The sequence below is a fragment of the Suillus subalutaceus genome, assembly GCF_016647625.1.
Source record: "Suillus subalutaceus strain FC151 chromosome Unknown DFJ58scaffold_233, whole genome shotgun sequence".
Classification (NCBI taxonomy): Eukaryota; Fungi; Basidiomycota; class Agaricomycetes; order Boletales; family Suillaceae; genus Suillus; species Suillus subalutaceus.
The window spans coordinates 43,379-60,305 of record NW_024540482.1 but is presented as its reverse complement, the minus strand read 5'-3'; the positions used below and the strand labels follow the sequence as shown (position 1 = coordinate 60,305).

The following is a 16,927-nucleotide window of genomic DNA, read 5'->3' as shown; positions in this document are numbered from 1 at the left end:
AGAGTTCGACAAAACTCGGGTAAGGCTGAAACAAACAGAGCTGAGTAATGCTCGGCGTACATCGGCACGACGTCGGACATTCAAACGACACTTAGGATTTGCGAAGCATGTAACAGTACATGTAGTTGAATTATGCAATGTTATGAGTAGCTATTACAAAATTACAATAAAAAAACCAGTCCCACAGTACGGTAAGCACCAGAGGAAGCAAATGAGCACCTGGGGAGGAAGAGGCTGAGGGCTGGGGAGGAGAGAGAAGGACTGAAGAAGATGGCAGGGGGGGCAGGACTTGACGAAGATGGCGGGGGCAGGACTTGATGAAGACGGCGGGGGCAGGATTTATGAAGATGGTGGGGGGCTGTTACAGTCAAGTACGCCCCTATTCATTTTCCTTTTCTTACATCATTGTATTACATCACGATCGCATCTTGCCGTCGCTAGATGATCTATTCCTGTTATCTCTGACTCGTCTTATCTCATGATCTCATCGTACCGGCCCTAAAGTCGTTACCGTTCACTATATAAACTCGTTCTGTACTATGTAGTTCTTTACTTTAATCTTACTAGGTTTTACCTGGAACTTCCTTCGCTTAAGACCCCCAATCTTAAGTCGTATTGAACATGATTCAAGTCGAGGACACTCTCCTCGTCTTGTCTTAAAGAAACCCTGAACTTCGGTATACGCCGAAGCCTTGAACCGACCTTGGCCGATTACTCTTATCGAGTAGCCATACGTCAGAACCATCCTAGTTCGTAACAAAAGATTAAAGGTCTTTTACGAATACATCGCTATCACGCGTTGTAACTCAGAACAGAACAAACCCTGGTCATCACGACAGATAGAACTCCAGGTCCCCAGAAGCTGAAAACAAGCTGACGTCATTAACACCAATTTTTGGCGCTTTGAACCTAGGTGCTGTACCACCCCTACCACCTTTGAATCCCCCAATGTCTTCCACGAAACCCATTGAAATCAAAATCGGATCTCCCCCGGTCTTTGACGGGGATAGAGATAAATCCGAAGGATTCTTATGTCATGCATTGTCTTACCTCGATATCAACGAGAAGATCTATGTCAATGACAAGCAGAAAATCATTTCGTAACCTCCTTCATGAACGAAGGGGAACGCACGCTACTGGAAGGAAGATTTCCTCAGGCAAGCGCAAGACCCCAACAATAAAACCACCGCAGGCCTTGTCAAAGGATACGGTACATGGGCCGAATTCCTTACTGACTTTAAAAGCGCGTTTAGGCCGCTTGATCCCTCGGAACTGCGCTAGCCAAGCTCCGTAACCTGAAACAGGGGACCGAACTTCAGATTATATCTCGGAGTTCTTGATGCTCACACGACGGGCAGGGAATTCAAGGTGACGTCGCCAAGAAGCAATTCTTCCTAGACGGACTACACCCAGGACTGCTTGCTCGCCTTTACGGCACGGGCGATGTCTCTGACGATTCAAGTTGTCCTCTCTACCTGTATTAACCCTCGACAACTCACGCCTTCACCTGAATGCCATTAGGGCACGCAACCACCCCAGAAGAAGAAGAACTTCGGATTCCAACCGATACGTGCCATCTAGAGACCCCAATGCAATGTCTTCGAAGGATAGACTATTCCGGGCCGAGACTGCATTGGGTTCAAGGTGCGGAGCAATGGCCATGCATTACCGTCCACTAGCTGGCCGCTAATGTATGATAATTACATGCAAGGTAAGAATGTCAATTTAATCTCAACAAGCTCTTAAAAAATGGCAGCACCAGCTAATGTCTTCGAAGTATAGACTGTTCTGGTTCGGGACTACCTTTGGGTTCCAGGTTGCAGGAGCCATAACAATGCGTTACACTCCGTTAGCTGGCAGCTGAACTATGGCCACCACGTTCCATTATTCTTTTCGATTGCCCGAGCTTGAGAAAAACGTTGACCGCAGGTCGAGTGAAACCATCGAAATGTCTTTTCATTCTGTCTCCTCCCCCCCGTCCATCACCATCGACACCTCGGCCTTCCTTACGTAGAGGTGGTTAGTGACCACACTCTCGATACCTTCGATGTCGTGCTGGACCGAGGAGACGATAGTGATGTTTCTTATACGTGAGTGGGTTTCTGCCTGTCAAAACAATGAAGTTAACCATCTTTTACCGGCGTCTCCCTCAATAGGATGTGATAGTGGAGATCATCAGCTTATAGTAACATCCAGATGCTCATGACAAACGGCCGCCTTTCCTCAGCCTCCACGCGTAATCGATGGGGTTCCCGAATGTGTGAAGAAAAGTGAAAACCAAAGCAATATCCCCCAAAAAAGAATACGGTGCATACGAAGACAGCCTTTTTCATCCACTAGTGACCGTCTTGATAGTTGCCTTCACCAAGGCACGACGACCGTCTCTCCTCGTGCATTTTGCCTTGATCCCAATACGCCTTAGTTCATCACCTAGTTTCGACATCACATTTACAAAGCTCCTCCATTCTTTGAACAACGAGACAGCGTAATCATGACCCTCAATTATAACACTCCTTCACGCACTCCTGCACGTATCGTGCTAACATACACCAGCGAAAGCAAGCACATCAGCAACTCGGACTCGGGAGAGACGAGAAAAGACGAGCTCACCCAGGCACTGTGGTGTTGTCAAAGGCATTGAGGCATCATGTGCCCGCCTTCGTTAAACAATTGACAACAATTTTTTCCGGGTATACTGCACGAGCATGGAAACAAGGTCTCAGGGTGTCCATCATGTCCGCATATAAACCCGAAAGCGTTGCCGTTGTTGTAATTTTTGACGCCGTTTGAGCACCCCGCTTTATAGGTCGACGGCCATAAGGATGTGGCTCAAGGTTTACACGTAGGCAGTAAAAGCGCTCACCTGTGGCAGGGGTGCATTGTATGTTCGGGAAGGCGTCGCCGAATGCTACGCCAGCCATTGCTGCAGCAGCGATGATTATAGTGGTGAGTGAAGTGGATTTCATGGCTGAAACTTGATGGTGTTCTCTTGAGTCCAGTACCCTTGACTTTATACACGAAAAAGCAATAGGGCGCAGCCAAACGCTTTGCATATGCCGGCTCACGCACCGTGACATAATTTTTCATGAAGGCCTTAAATGTGCCGGACGCACTCACGAGTCTTTGGTACGGTTGGCGGATGTGATGTCGGTCTGTGATGCTGATTTTATTCATCCAATTCACATTTGCAGGGATGCAATAGATGAACTCACCGCCTATACTTATATGCACACTCGATTAGAGCGATTGCCCGGTGCCCGCATAATTCTCCCAATAACCAGAGTAAGTAGGTCAGTGGTTGTGGTGACGGAGAACGTTTTCCGAAGACGTTAAATGGATGTTGCTGATACGAAACCTTCTTGATATCCCCAATATCGCGGCTCGCGAGTTGGACCCCACCACTTATTGGGCGTTATTTCTGACATTATTTAGTGGAATCCCGGTACACTGAAGAAACCCCCGATGATGAACGTTAGTAGGGGCGACTTGATGCAGGAAGAGGATTGCGATGTGATTGCAGGAAACTGCTAAACTCTTGACGGTCCCGATAGCATTCATATTCATTATGAACATTTCAACTGTGCTAGCATTTCCTGCTAGCCGATAATGAAGCATTGTAGGGCTGACGACTCACTTGTTTTGTGAAGGACAACATGCAATGTGGCCGATGCCGGTCGTTGAACCAATAGATCCGTTGTCAAGTTTAATAACTGTTTTTATTTCGCATTGAATTCTCATGAAGCACAACGAACTGGACAGGACCCCATAACGCTTCAAGTTGAGCTCGTTCTGGTGAAGGAGGGGAAAATTTAACGTTCGAGGACGAGGCGTTTGTAGTCTTACGTAATTACGTAAGGTCAATTGTTTGGAGGTTAAGCAAAGGGTTTCCTTCTCACTCGATGCGCACTCCCAGACAGAAGTATAAACACACCTGCACTTCATTCGTTATTCACAAAGGAGCTGTCCTCCTCGTCATAGACGCTTTACATTTCAATTCCATCGCAGCAGAACACTCGCCAGAACCTGCATCACCTTTCCATCGTGACATCCTAACTTTGCCATGCCAATTGACTACCGCTCATCCAAGACCGGTCATTTAACGCGCACTCTGACCCACCGACCTCCATTCATGAAGATTCTATCAGCTAAACGCTACAGGCAGAAAGGAATATGCTGGCTGTCTTTTTGCACTCCGTTTCCCTGATACAATATACGAAGGAAAGATGGCTCTCGCTAGCGAAGACACTTAGCGTCACCCTTTTCCCAAATGCCTTTCAGCCAAAGAGTCATTTCCCTTTGACTCCTTCAACATCGAATGACTTCACACTGTAGACCAAGGGGTCCGAGTCATCGATAATCTTCCTACCCTTGATGCGACATCATCAAACTCGTGGGTTAGTCACGGTTTAGGCGTCGACCACCCAGGTCACAGAGTCGGCCCAGATCATCCCGTTGTCAGATAAAAACTTGTAGTAGACGAACAATATTTTACGCTATGTTGTTGCAGCTATGGAGATGACACCTTCCTCATAATGCTCGGGGATCATGGAATGGATAAGATGGGTAGCCGGATGGGGCCGGTGACCTCTTGCTGTGGCACACTCATTCGGTCCACTGAGTCTCGTTCTCTCCGTTCCCTGCAGTTGATCAAATCGATACTTCTAGCTCTTTATTATTCCCAGTAAATTGACTTACGAAGGCGTCAGAGAACCTTACGTAGACCACGATATGGAGTGTATATAATTCATTGAGTTGTTCGACATGTTAGATAGTTGATTGGATAACTTAAGGTATTTGAGAACACGTACTTAATGATCATTAGGCAATGTGTGAAGTGATCAGAGATGTGATGCACGTAAGGAACGGAGGGAAGAGTATGTTCACGCGGCTCTAACAGCGGATTGAAGGAACAGAAGACTGTAGCATCGTGGGGAAATGTTTGAACATTGGGGATTCGCTTGTTTCCATTGTAAACACGCGGGTTTAAACTTAGGAATATTGAAAGAAATGGGTTGCTGTGAAAGAACATAGCTCATCGTCTACTATACAACACGTATATTTGACAAGGAGAATGCTGCACCATTATCATGATGTGCAAAAGGATATGCGAAACCTGAAGAACAAATGGAAATGGGGACATCAGTAATTCGGACTCGGGAGACAGCGAGAAAAGACAGGCTCACCCACTGGGCACTGTGGTGTTGTCAAAAAACTCATGGCACGCAATAGGGCGTGAGATGCCCATCGGGTTGTTCATCCACTACACAGCAATATCGAGTATTGCAACTGCATGGAAACCAGCCATCGATGTTTCCGTCAGGGCCGCAGATATACCCGAATGCGTTACCGTTGTTGTAATTCCCGATGCCCGCCGAGCACCCCCCTTCATAGGTAGATGGTCATAAGCATATGGTCTGAGGTTTGCAGGCTGCAAAAGTGCTCACCTTGGTTAGGGACGCAGGCGAAGTTCGGCAACTCGTCGCTGAATGCGATAACTACGCCAGCCATCGCTGCGGCAGTGATGATTACAGTGGTGAGTGAAGTGAATTTCATGGTTGAAACTTGACGGTATTTTCTCGGACTCAAGTACGTTGGCTTTTATACACGAATAGTATAGGGCGCAGCCAAATGATTTGCATGTGCCAGCTCACGCACCATGTCATGATTTCTTGAAGGCCTCAATAATGAGCATACAAGTAACCAGGTCAGTGGTTGCGGTGGCACGGTGACAGTGGAGCGGTGTATCCGCGACTGTGTGCCTGCGTGTCGTGAGCAAGGCAAGAAGTGGTGAAGAGCACTACGCTACGACAAAGCCCGAAGGACACTGAATGGCTCGCTAAACTACGGTGCTGCTCGGCTGCCACTCGGCTCCTACCCCCGGGGTCCCCTACTCCAACAGGGAGCGTTTTCTGAAGACGTTAAATTCTAGATGTTGCCGATATCGTTTGTGGAATGCTTGGAGATATTTCCTATATTACGACTCACGAGTTGATCCACCTGTGGTTCCCACGTAACAGATGGGCCTGATGGCAGGCAGGCCGATCAAATTTGAGTAATTCTGTTTACCTGATTCAATTGGCACAAACGACAAGGGATCATAAACATGAAGCAAACTTGACACTCTGGGCACAGCCCTACCTTTCTATTTGCGCCACACGAGATCTAAAGCGAGTCCAGTATAGACAAAGCTGGACCTAGTACTAGCTGGACAGATGGCAAAATGGCGCATGCTACCGTTACCCCGATCGGCGTACTATTTGAGCCAGCGCTACGCTGCTAAAGCGATATGTCCTAACTAGTCTAGGTCCCCCTGTTACTCGATTTGCCCCCATAGCCCATCAATAAGAGGTGATAGGCCCGGCCTCCTCACCACTAAGCCGAAGGGTTATAGCTAGGTTTGCAATATCTCTGCCTGGGACTTGTCTCGGAGAAATCAAGTGACAACTCGGCAACACCCGCGTATCTAATAATAATGCTACCGCCCGAGCTCGCTGTGCCCGACGACGAGCAGCCCGTTCTTGCTCATTTCTCAATCGTTCAATACAGGTACGCAGTACTATTACTAATTAGTAATATGAACGGTGCCACCCAGGTAATTTCCTGATGAATGTGACTTCACGGCCACTACAGACAAGACAGCCTCGGACTCTTCTTCATAGTTGATATCCAGCAGTACTAGACTGGCACCAGCTTGAGAGGTGGCGCTCGAAGTATCATCAACTTCAAACCGAGGGAGTGATAGCCCCAGTAATGCCGACACACTAATTCCGCCCTCATTATCATCCTCTTCTTCATCCTTGGTGCTTTCTTCTTCCTCAGTGGCGTTCTCTGTATCTCGGGTCATTCACCTGTGACAAAAATTGCCGCCTCACATCACCTGCACCTCCCCCACCCACCTCAGACCCTGATCTCCGAGCCTTCAGAGCCGATCCCAATTCCAGGAAGTGACCAGAAACACTGCCCTATCCGCTGCGAGACATATCACCTCTGGTGAGTTCTGCTTGCTGAATTTCCAATATGTGACCAGACTGATCGAGGATAACATCCAGATGTTCATGACCACGGCGCCTTTCCTCAGGATCCGCGCGTAGTCAATGGGGTTCCCGAACGTGTAGAGGAAAAGTAAAACTAAAGCAATATCCCAAAAAAAAATACGGTACATACGAAGACAGCCTTTTCCACCCACTAGTGACCATCTTGATAGTTGCCTTCGCCAAGGCACGAAGTCGTCTCTCCTCGTGCATTTTTGCCTGGATTCCAATACGCCTTAGTCCATCGCCCGACATCACATTTACAAAGCATTTTCATTCTTTGAACAACGAGGCAGAGTTATCATGACCCTCAATTACAGCACTCCTTCACGCACTCCTGCACGTATCATGCTAATTGTTCCATGCACTAGCGACAGCAAACACATCAGCAACTCGGACTCGGGAGACAACGAGAAGAGACGGGCTCACCCAGGCAATGTGGTGTTGTCAAACACATTGAGGGATAATTTGCGCGCCACGGTTAATTATTTGACAACAAGATGGACCACTGCACGAGCATGGAAGCAAGGTCTCAGGGTGTCCATCTTGTCCGCATATAAACCCGAAAGCGTTGCCGTTGTTGTAATTTTTGACGCCGTTTGAGCACCCCACTTTATAGGTCGACGGCCATAAGGATGTGGTTTAAGGTTTACACGTAGGCTGTGAAAGTGCTCACCTGCGGTAGGGGTACATCGTACGTTCGTCAACTCGTCGCCGGATGCGATGACTACGCCAGCCATTGCTGCAGCAGTGATGATCATAGTGGTGAGTGAAGTGAATTTCATGGCTGAAATTTGATGGTGTTCTCTGATACAAGTACCTTGACTTTTATACACGAATAGTATAGGGCGCAGCCAAACGATTTGCATATGCCAGCTCACGCACCGTGATATAACCTTCTTGAAGCCTCAATAATGTGCCGGACACACTCCACGAGTTCTTTGGTAGTACCGGTTTGGCGAACGTTGGTCTGTGATGTTGATTTATTCATCCGATTCACATTTGCAGGGATGCGACAGATGAACTCACCGACCCTACACATATACACACTCGATAGAGCAATGCCCGGTGCCCGCATGACTTTTCCAAAAACCAGAGTACTAGTAACCTGGTCAGTGGTTGCGGCGACGGCGAGCGTTTTTCGAAGACGTTAAATAGATGATGCTGATACAAACCTTCTTAATATTTCCAATATCACGGCTCGCGAGTTGATCCAACACTTGTTGGGCGTATTCCTGACATTATTTAGTGGATCCCAGTACACTGAAGAAACCCCCGGTGATGATCGTTAGTAGGGGCGACTAGATGCAAGAAGAGGACTGCTATGCAGTTGCAGTAAACTGCTAAACTCTTGACGGTCCCGACAGTATTCAACATTCATTATGAACACTTCAACTGTGCTAGCAATCCCTGCTAGCCGACAATGACTCGGAAGCATCGTACAGTGTGTTGCATATGAGATTGCAGTGCGTCTTTTTCAAAACTCGGCCTCGCTACCTTTACCGGCACTTGTATACCATAATTAGATGTCACATCTTGTAATACGCCGTGCGTCTGTGTGAGTGACTCAGTGCTTTGACCACCATCAGCATCGACCTGCGGTCCAACACACCACATGTGAGTCTTTGCACCTTCGCTACTTACGAACGACTTCGACCTGTTGTTTTTTGACTAGATGAATACTGTTAGTCGTTCTAACCTATCTGCCGCATTCTCGGCTCACGTACTGCAAGACATGGAATGCTCGTCTCGATTTGAAGAAAGCTGAGAAGAGGCAGCGCATTAATTGACTTAACTATAGATTGTTTTTCATTGATATTGACTATGCTCCGAGTCGTTCCTACATTATCACTCAATTTAGTTCGTGATGTGGTTGGATTCATACTACACTATATACTGATACTACACATTGAAGGACTGCCCTCGAATGAAAGTTGATCTGCGAACACACGCGCGCCCGATATCTGCCTATCCCTGCATCCTCTGATTGGTCTTGTCATCAACACTGGACTCATCCAGCCAGACAAAGTATTCAGCCGGTATATCCCCATATGCGGCTTGCCAAGTTACCCGCAAGAGCTCATTCCTCTCCGCAGCCGTTTTGGAAATGTCTTTGTGGGTCATTCCCAGCCTTCGAGTGGCGCGTGAAAGGGTAGCGAGAGAAATGTCTTTGTTCCGAGCAGTGAGAAGTTGTTCTTATAGTTCATCCAAGTACATGGCAGGGTTTGCCTGGAGTAGTGCATGGATGTATTCGGTGTCGACGGTGTCAAGAACGCGGGGACGACCCCTGCGGCGTGCAAAGGGGTTGGTGACTTGACCATAGTCTCGGTGCAAGCGAAGAATATTGTATACTGTCTTCTCTGAGCATTGAGCAAGCTGAGATATTTCAAGAGCTGTCCTGTGCTGTTCAAACCGCCAGAATATGGCGTTATATCAGCACTTTTATTATTTGCGCGTTGCGCACCCCTGCGCGCTGTCCCCCGCACTTGCGCATCTTGTCCAGAGCCTCCGCGTTTGAATTTAACCTTCCCCGCACTACACACTTCACACATCGAAATCTTTGTCTATTTGGAAAAGAGTGTGAAGTAATGAATGAGATATGTATGTGACCGTGATATATCATTAGCTAGTGCACCGCGAGGATGCAAGGTAGGAAGTATAGGATGGGTGATGTGATGAGGCGGGATGAGGTTGACAGTATGTACCGCAAAGCACGAGGAAGAACATGAAATGAAATTAGTACTATCTGTAGCTCAAAGGGTGATCAGCGATTCAAATAAGAAAGTTAGCAGCATTCTGCATCATGATATAACGAGAGTCCCAAGGATTGATGCGTTCCGGAGCGAAGGGGTCATCGCCGTCCGTTCTGTTGCGCCAGAGGACATCGTCCTCACTGACGGACACAAATTCGGGTGGAGATGACACTTTGAGTCGCAGGTCACCGTGACGGAGGCTACTGAATTGAGGCTGGGTTGGTGGAGGGGCTTGACAACTTGAACTTCCTGAGTCTGAAAAGAATAGCGGAACGTCACTCGCTGATTCTGAACATCAAATACATATCATTAAGTAGTATCTGAGAAAACAAGCAGGATGACGAACCTTTCTTATGTTTCTTTTGAACCACTCGGCGCTTCGTATCGGATGATGACTCGTCAGGAGAAAGGACTCGTTTCACTGCAAAACAGACAAGTAAGACGTGAACAATTAGTAGAAGTTCCATAACACTCACTGTGATTGGTACGTTTTGGTGTTCTTGCCTTCATTTTACCTTTGGGGTTTGAGTCCTTGACTTTGACATCAGTCAGATCCAATTCCATCAAGGAACTTGCGAGCTCGTTGTCAGACTTATCGGCAACTGAACCGTCCGTATCAGAGAAAAGTTGGTCACTCTCATCACGTTCGGAATCTGAACCTGCAATAACAGGCTGCGTGTTCCAAGATTCGTAAATATCGTCCGGGATCCGGTTCCTCGTTACTGAAAATTGAATTGGATTTGTTAGCACATAAAGGTCAAAGCAAATAAACATGAACCTACCAAACCAGAGATGGCATTCGCTGGCGCTGGCTTTGTCTCGTCCCTTGTGTTTTGAGAGGTCACTTCCAGTTGGAAATGCAACATCGACAACTGTCAACACCTGTCCAGACTTGTTTAGGAGGCGCCAAACAGGTTTTTCCTCATGGCTGGACCGTGGTTGGGACGTTCGCTTCTCAACTTGCGTATCCAGGTATCTGAAGACCTTTGGGAACCAGGTACGTAGGTTATTGGTGATCTTTGCATATGACCATCCGCTGTCGATTCTAAACTGCTGGTCGAGGTAGGGAACTGCATGGGTATACCCCCGGGTATCAGAGGCCTTACCCACACCCGTACCCGGCGAAAACCCGTACCCGCTCTGACGGGTGCGGGTTTTTGGCGGGTACGACGAGCTCATACCCTTACCCGCACCCGTGCAGGGTTTACCCACGGGTAATACATATAAATATTAAGTTAGCAATTATAAAAATATGAAAAAACGATTGTGAAAAAGGACAAACTCGCCGACACGCTGCAGACGGCGGGCAATGACTTCGATCAGCATGACTCGAGCTCGAAGGAGGGTTGACACACTCACCTCCTGCGAACAGCGGGAAACGACTTCAATCAGCATGGCTCGAGCTCGAAGGAGAATCGACACACTCACCTCCTGCAAACAGCAGGAAACGACTTTGATCAACATGGCTCGAGCTCGAAGGAGGATTGACACACCCATGCTACAAACAGCAGGAAATGACTTCGATCAGCATGGCTCGAGCTCGGAGGATCGACGCATCACTTCCCGCGAACGGCGGACTTCAATCAGCGTGGCTCGAGCTCGAAGGAGGATCAACACATTCACCTCCTGCAAACAGCAGACTTCGATCAGCGTGGCTCGAGCTCAAAGGAGGACTGACACACTCACAGGTGTTGTGTTGAAGAAGATGGAGGGGCATAGCAGCAGGGTGTGGATGAGTGCAGAGGATGGAGAATGAGGTTGAGGTTGGATAGCGGCGCTGTGCGCAGACAAGTGCCTGATATTGAAAAAAGGGTGTAAATACTTGTAAGTAATGTACTGTACATACATACATAGATTTTGAAAAACATACCTTTAAGTTTTGAGAGCAGCATTACCTAGAGTCAGCAACAATAAGATCTAATAGTACGAGTATAAAGAGGAAGCGTTAGTGATACTTTGAACAACTGAATGCCAAACAATTACCACATTAGGAAGGCACGGGTATGCCAGGGGTACAGGTTAGCCCGCGGGTTTTTGAATCCCGACCCCCACCCGTACCCCAGTGGTACCCGTACCCGTGACCCGCACGGGTTACCTGTACCCGTGCATATGCCTAGGTCGAGGTAGCACCCGCGGTTCCTCATGGCTTGTATTTCATTCTGGCCACCCTTGCCTGGGGCTTTGGCTTCTCTGATGAGACCACTCTTCTGTGAAATGATACGGTATTAGCTTGATTCATTGAGGGTACTACTTGACTGACATCGGTGCCGCAAATTAGCATGGCGATTGACGCAACTCGAAACACAGTGGCAGTCGCTGCTGTGGCACTATTAGAGGCAGTGTTCCGGCGCACTTGACTTGGCGGGTATGGGTTGGTTTTCTTTGCGATCCTAGAAGTTATCAATGAAATTTTGTACTAGCTGTCCATGTATATCAGGCTCATACCTTCCGCAAGCCAGCTGATGGCACCGGACCCTTGGCCAATTTATTGTAGCCAGCGAGTCGAGTAGAAGACAATGTTGAGATGGCTTCGTCCCGGGCAGCAGTGAGTGAGAGGCTCCCTCGCCTTGTGGCAGATGGCTTGTCATTGATGCTCCTGCCACCAGCGACTCGATCAAATATCTCCTTGATGGTGGCCGATGAACTTGGTTGAGGTTCGTCTTGAATAGTATCTTCTGGTCTGTAGTCCAAGACTTTACGAGGGTGCTTGCTACGGCCGTGGCCACACTCCACACAATGACCCTTGTCCTGTGACTGAGCAAAAAACTCCTCGCAGTCACATGGTTCACTGTCAGCCTTGACGCCTCTACAGAAGATGACTTTGTTGTTGCTCTCGCTGATGGAATCCATGCAATTACAGCGTCACACCGCAAGTGGAAGGGTGCAGAGTGAACGTGACTTCAAGAGGAAGCGAAAATGACCTGAAGTGAGTTATCGAGTCTGGTTATTGTGTCTATTTAAGCTAATACGAGATCACTACCAGTTGGGCTATGCAATGCTCTCATTCACGTATTAAACCAGTAAGTCTCGTCACTCTCTACCAGCAGCTAAAAAATATGACAACACTACTAATGCTTGACACCACAGCTTTGCTCGACTAAACCATATCAATTCTCCAAGCGACACATGAAGCTCTTTGGATCCCCGGCGACCAACGGAAATGGTCTCAAAAACGGGGTATCCATTACCTTCCCACTCATCTGCGGCCAGCCTGCAATGGCGTGGTGTTATGTCTTCGGCTACGACTTCGGTGAGAGTGGCAGAAAATTGCCGGTATGTTCCTTCATTGACGAAAGGGTTCCTTTGCGACGGAACACCAATGGCTTCATGGTGGACATGATCCCTTTGCTGATTATTGACCGCTTGTGCTATATCTTGAGGTTCCTCACCATCATCACTGTCTTCTTCGTCCATGGGATGACCTGCTCCAGTCTGGTGTTGGCGTCGAGTTTGCAACACGGCCATAGACGCCGTAATACTCTTCAATTACGTCGGGATGTATCCCTTCACAGTCATCTTGATATACTCCGAATTGTACCTGTCCCAAAAAACGTAAATCCTTTTTTATAATGTGTCAATATCATAGTTGTGTCAATAATGCATCTGTGAACTTACCTTTGGACTCTTATCATTTGTATCCGGACCGCTTATTGGATGACAATTCCATTCCGCTTGAAAGTCGTAGCAGTCCCGATTGATTTCGCTAAGAAAGAGTGTTTGAAGTAGCCAAATGTGACTAGGGATGTCGGGGCGAAGTCCGTGGTAATTCTCAAGGCGAGTAAAAAAACGCCCTCCATCTCCGAGCAAACTGCGTGCCCACCTCAACCCACAAACGTTCGATCCGTGAATTCCGGGTAGAACTGGTACTTGTAATTAGCATATAATACAGTAAATAAGTAGAATAACTTACGATCCCCACATGAATGATGCTCAGCGTGGTCCATGTTTCATTATCATATAAGTCGCAACATCAATATTCTCTCCACCGCGATCTCCTCGTACACGAGAGGGTGTGCCGTATTCTTGTATTGAATGTTTGAAAAGATCTAAGACAGTAGTAGAGCGGTTGTTGTTACTTGCTTTGAGTCCAGTTATCTGGCAAGGCTAGACGTCAGAATCAGATACAGATGAGACACATTAGACTCGGACCGTTCTGCAAAACCCGTCGATAAATCCATGAATCACGATTCCCCATCGAATCAGTTTATGGTGCCCATCCACATGCCATAGAGCATTTGGCCGCTTTACATAGTATTTTCGCCTGCGTTTGACTCGACGGTCTCGTAACACTTGACCCAAGCCATCCACTCTCCGAAGGGATTCTACAACTCGTCGATGTTGTACTCGGAGTCCATATCTGCGAAGAAAACCAATTATATATCTGATGCCGGAGTCCGGTCGCTTTTTTTTGAACTCGCCAACAAGGATATCGAGGTCGGCATTGGTGAGTTCAGAGTACCTTCGTATGATTCCATGGGCTTTCATATAAAGTCGCAGAGTATTTCTGTGGAGTCCTAGTGTCTTGGCCAATTCCGTCAGGTTAATAAGTCGTGAATTTGAAAGCGCTTCAGCGAGGAATTCAGTATCGATGATTTTTTTCGGGCGACCTGCACGATTTGTGCGCAGTAAGGTTACTGGTTCAAGGAACACTATGTCCTTGTCCATACTGCATTGCTTAATCAATGACTACTGAAATAAAGCAAGTCAAGAGTGCGAATCACCAGTTTTGAATATTGCATTGAAACAATGATAACTGCGCTGAGAGCTCCCCTAGCACGCCTGCCGCACGAGAAAGCCAATCACACATCTCATTTCCTTGGGGATTCTGTGCAAGCGCTGCCAGGAGAGGTATGGCATCTCCAGATAGTGTTTCTATATGAAACATAAGCTGAATTGGATCAGCGTCTTCTTGATTAAGAATCTGTAAGGCATGCCGGTAGATATCTGAAAGTATATCGTGTGCAGTGAGGAAGTTTGCTGACAACGGAACCTGAGTCGCTGCACGAAATGGGAATTGAGGAAAAACATCTGGTAGTACTATAGGCATGATGGCAATGACATTCGTTGTCGATGAGTTCAATGTTAGGACAACACGGTCACATGATTATTTCGTCATTTGTCGTCCTGGGATGATAGATCAAAATGATATTGGTATATAAATTATAGCTGCACTCCCTCCTCCATCCACCCGTAACAATCGTCCTTGCTTAGGCAGCTTCGATGGGCGTGTCTGACGTGCACGCGTCTGCTATCCTCACTGACCCCCTCCTGCTGCTCCGTTTGGTCGGTGAAATCGACCTACTGAAAGTCAGTGGCTTAGTTTCATGTATGAATTAATCTTCAACTTAGCTTTTCATTTCAGGCGAAGAGCCTTTGCTCAAAGAATCCAAGCGCTGTTTCGTTCTTTTCCCCATTCAATACCATGAGGTTTGTTACTGTCTGTCCTCCTGTTGACTTCGTTCTAACAAATCATCATATATGGCAAATGTACGAGAAAGCCGAAGCATCATTCTGGACTGCTGAGGAGATGGATCTCTCAAAAGACATCCGGACAACTTCAACAAGTTCTACGAAGCTTTCGGCAAGAACTTGAAGCTCGGTATCCACGAGGATGCCCAGAACCGCAGCAAGCTCACTGAGTTCCTCCGCTTCTTCTCCACCAAGGCGCTTGAGGAACAGACTTCGCCCAAGGGTAAGTGTATCTTGTGTGTTCCGTCAGGACAGCTCCCTCACAATGTTTTCAGATTACATCACGTGTATGCCCGAGGTCCAGAAATCGATCTATCACCTCACCGGTGAATCTCTTGGCGCTGTTTGCGACTCACTCTTCCTTGAAGCGCTCAAGAAGAAGGGCTTTGCTTCCTTCTCGTTGACCCCATTTATGAGTACGCCGTCACGCAGCTGAAAGAGTTCGAGGGCAAGAAACTTGTTTGTGTCTCGAAAGAGGGTCTTGAGCTCGAGGAGACTGATGAAGAGAAGAAACTACGTGAAGAAGAGGCTGCTCACCTGACTGGACGAACCGTCTTAATGACAACGAACGTCATTTTGTTTCACACGTCCTCGCCTTCTTCGCTGCATCCGATGGCATTGTCAATGAAAACCTCCTTGAACGTTTCTCCAATGAGGTCCAGGCTGCTGAAGCCCAGTGCTTCTACGGCTTCCAAATTATGATGGAGAACATTCACTCCGGGACCTACTTACTTCTCATCGACACTTACATCAAGGATTCCACCCGGCGCGAATACCTCTTTGACGCCACGGAAACTATTTTTGCGTCAAGCGCAAAGCTGACTGGGCCCTCAAGTGGATATCTGATCAGCATTCCACCTTCAGTGAGCACTTGGTCGCCTTCGCTGCCATCGAAGGCATCTTCTTCTCTGGTTCTTTTGCGTCCATCTTCTGGCTGAAGAAGCGTGGTCTGATGCCTGGACTTACGTTCTCCAACGAGCTCATCAGCCGTGATGAAGGTATGCACATCGATTTTGCTTGCTTGCTCTTTAACCACCTCAAGCGTCGCCCGCACCCTGATATTGTTAAGTGTATCATTATTCAGGCTGTTGTCATCGAGCAGGAATTTCTCACTGGTTCGTCATTACCTTCTTTTTGCTCATCTCACGCTGACTGTCTCTCTGTATGCTCTCCCTGTTGGCCTCATTGGCATGAACGCCAAGCTCATGTGCCAGTACATTGAGTTCGTCACAGACCGCTTGTTGGTGTCGCTGGGCAACGACAAAGTGTACAACGCCACCAACCCATTTGACTTCATGGACATGTCTCACTATAGGGGAAGACCAACTTCTTCGAGAAGCGCGTGTCAGACTACTCAAAGGCGAACGTCAACCACACGAATGCCAAGACCAACCAGGTATCGAGCAAAACTTTGTGAGTATACTATCTTTCTGGTAGACTTTGTGTTTAACAATGTTTCATCCAGCTTGTTGGAAGAGGACTTCTAGTAGATGTGTCATTGCGTTCACCTGTTTTCATATATCATACTACCCCCATGCACTATACCTCATTGCACTATACCTCACTGCACCATACTTCATGTCCAACCGACACTCCGCTGACTGACTAAGGGTTCTAAACTCCGCCTAGTCATACCAACGACTACCCAATTCCCTCATGACATACGATTAGCTT

The 16,927-nt window shown here is 47.6% G+C and overlaps 4 protein-coding genes across 4 annotated transcripts; 1 reads left to right on the top strand and 3 right to left on the bottom strand.

Annotated features, from left to right (window-relative positions):
• Window positions 1-6,504: 6,504 nt before the first annotated feature.
• DFJ58DRAFT_918001 (uncharacterized protein) lies at window positions 6,505-7,868 on the bottom strand. Its single transcript, XM_041395566.1, has 6 exons — window positions 7,708-7,868; window positions 7,367-7,398; window positions 7,187-7,250; window positions 6,986-7,128; window positions 6,878-6,962; window positions 6,505-6,828 (listed from the first exon to the last, which is right to left on the bottom strand). The coding sequence occupies exons 1-6, from the start codon at window positions 7,814-7,816 to the stop codon at window positions 6,563-6,565; spliced, it is 699 nt and encodes a 232-aa protein (XP_041236242.1). The 5' UTR covers window positions 7,817-7,868; the 3' UTR covers window positions 6,505-6,562.
• Window positions 7,869-9,803: 1,935 nt separating this feature from the next.
• On the bottom strand, window positions 9,804-10,963 carry DFJ58DRAFT_847624 (uncharacterized protein; the record flags this gene model as incomplete). The annotated part of the gene is made up of 4 exons (XM_041393492.1): window positions 9,804-10,072; window positions 10,131-10,205; window positions 10,261-10,506; window positions 10,567-10,963. The coding sequence occupies 4 exons, from the start codon at window positions 10,961-10,963 to the stop codon at window positions 9,804-9,806; spliced, it is 987 nt and encodes a 328-aa protein (XP_041236241.1).
• A 1,689-nt stretch (window positions 10,964-12,652) lies between these two features.
• On the bottom strand, window positions 12,653-13,317 carry DFJ58DRAFT_821535 (uncharacterized protein). The gene is made up of 3 exons (XM_041392030.1): window positions 12,872-13,317; window positions 12,768-12,804; window positions 12,653-12,710 (listed from the first exon to the last, which is right to left on the bottom strand). Exons 1-2 carry the CDS (start codon window positions 13,196-13,198, stop codon window positions 12,790-12,792), a joined length of 342 nt encoding a protein of 113 aa, XP_041236240.1. The 5' UTR covers window positions 13,199-13,317; the 3' UTR covers window positions 12,653-12,710; window positions 12,768-12,789.
• An 802-nt stretch (window positions 13,318-14,119) lies between these two features.
• DFJ58DRAFT_869048 (ribonucleotide reductase small subunit) lies at window positions 14,120-16,670 on the top strand (the record flags this gene model as incomplete). Its single annotated transcript, XM_041394252.1, has 8 exons — window positions 14,120-14,228; window positions 14,951-15,010; window positions 15,147-15,211; window positions 15,279-15,348; window positions 15,782-16,058; window positions 16,118-16,368; window positions 16,487-16,518; window positions 16,569-16,670. 8 exons carry the CDS (start codon window positions 14,120-14,122, stop codon window positions 16,668-16,670), a joined length of 966 nt encoding a protein of 321 aa, XP_041236239.1.
• Between the last annotated feature and the right edge of the window lie 257 nt (window positions 16,671-16,927).

What these genes read in the sequence shown, in the direction of transcription:
- DFJ58DRAFT_918001 (XM_041395566.1), bottom strand. Translation starts at nt 7,816, where the DNA reads ATGAAATTCACTTCACTCACCACTATGATCATCACTGCTGCAGCAATG. An exon ending in ACGATGTACCCCTACCGCAG is followed by an intron (nt 7,399 to 7,707) that starts GTGAGCACTTTC and finishes TGCTGTCGCTAG; the next exon opens with TGCATGGAACAATTAGCATG. An exon ending in GGTGGGTGGGGGAGGTGCAG is followed by an intron (nt 6,829 to 6,877) that starts GTGATGTGAGGC and finishes CCCGAGATACAG; the next exon opens with AGAACGCCACTGAGGAAGAA.
- DFJ58DRAFT_821535 (XM_041392030.1), bottom strand. Translation starts at nt 13,198, where the DNA reads ATGGACGAAGAAGACAGTGATGATGGTGAGGAACCTCAAGATATAGCA.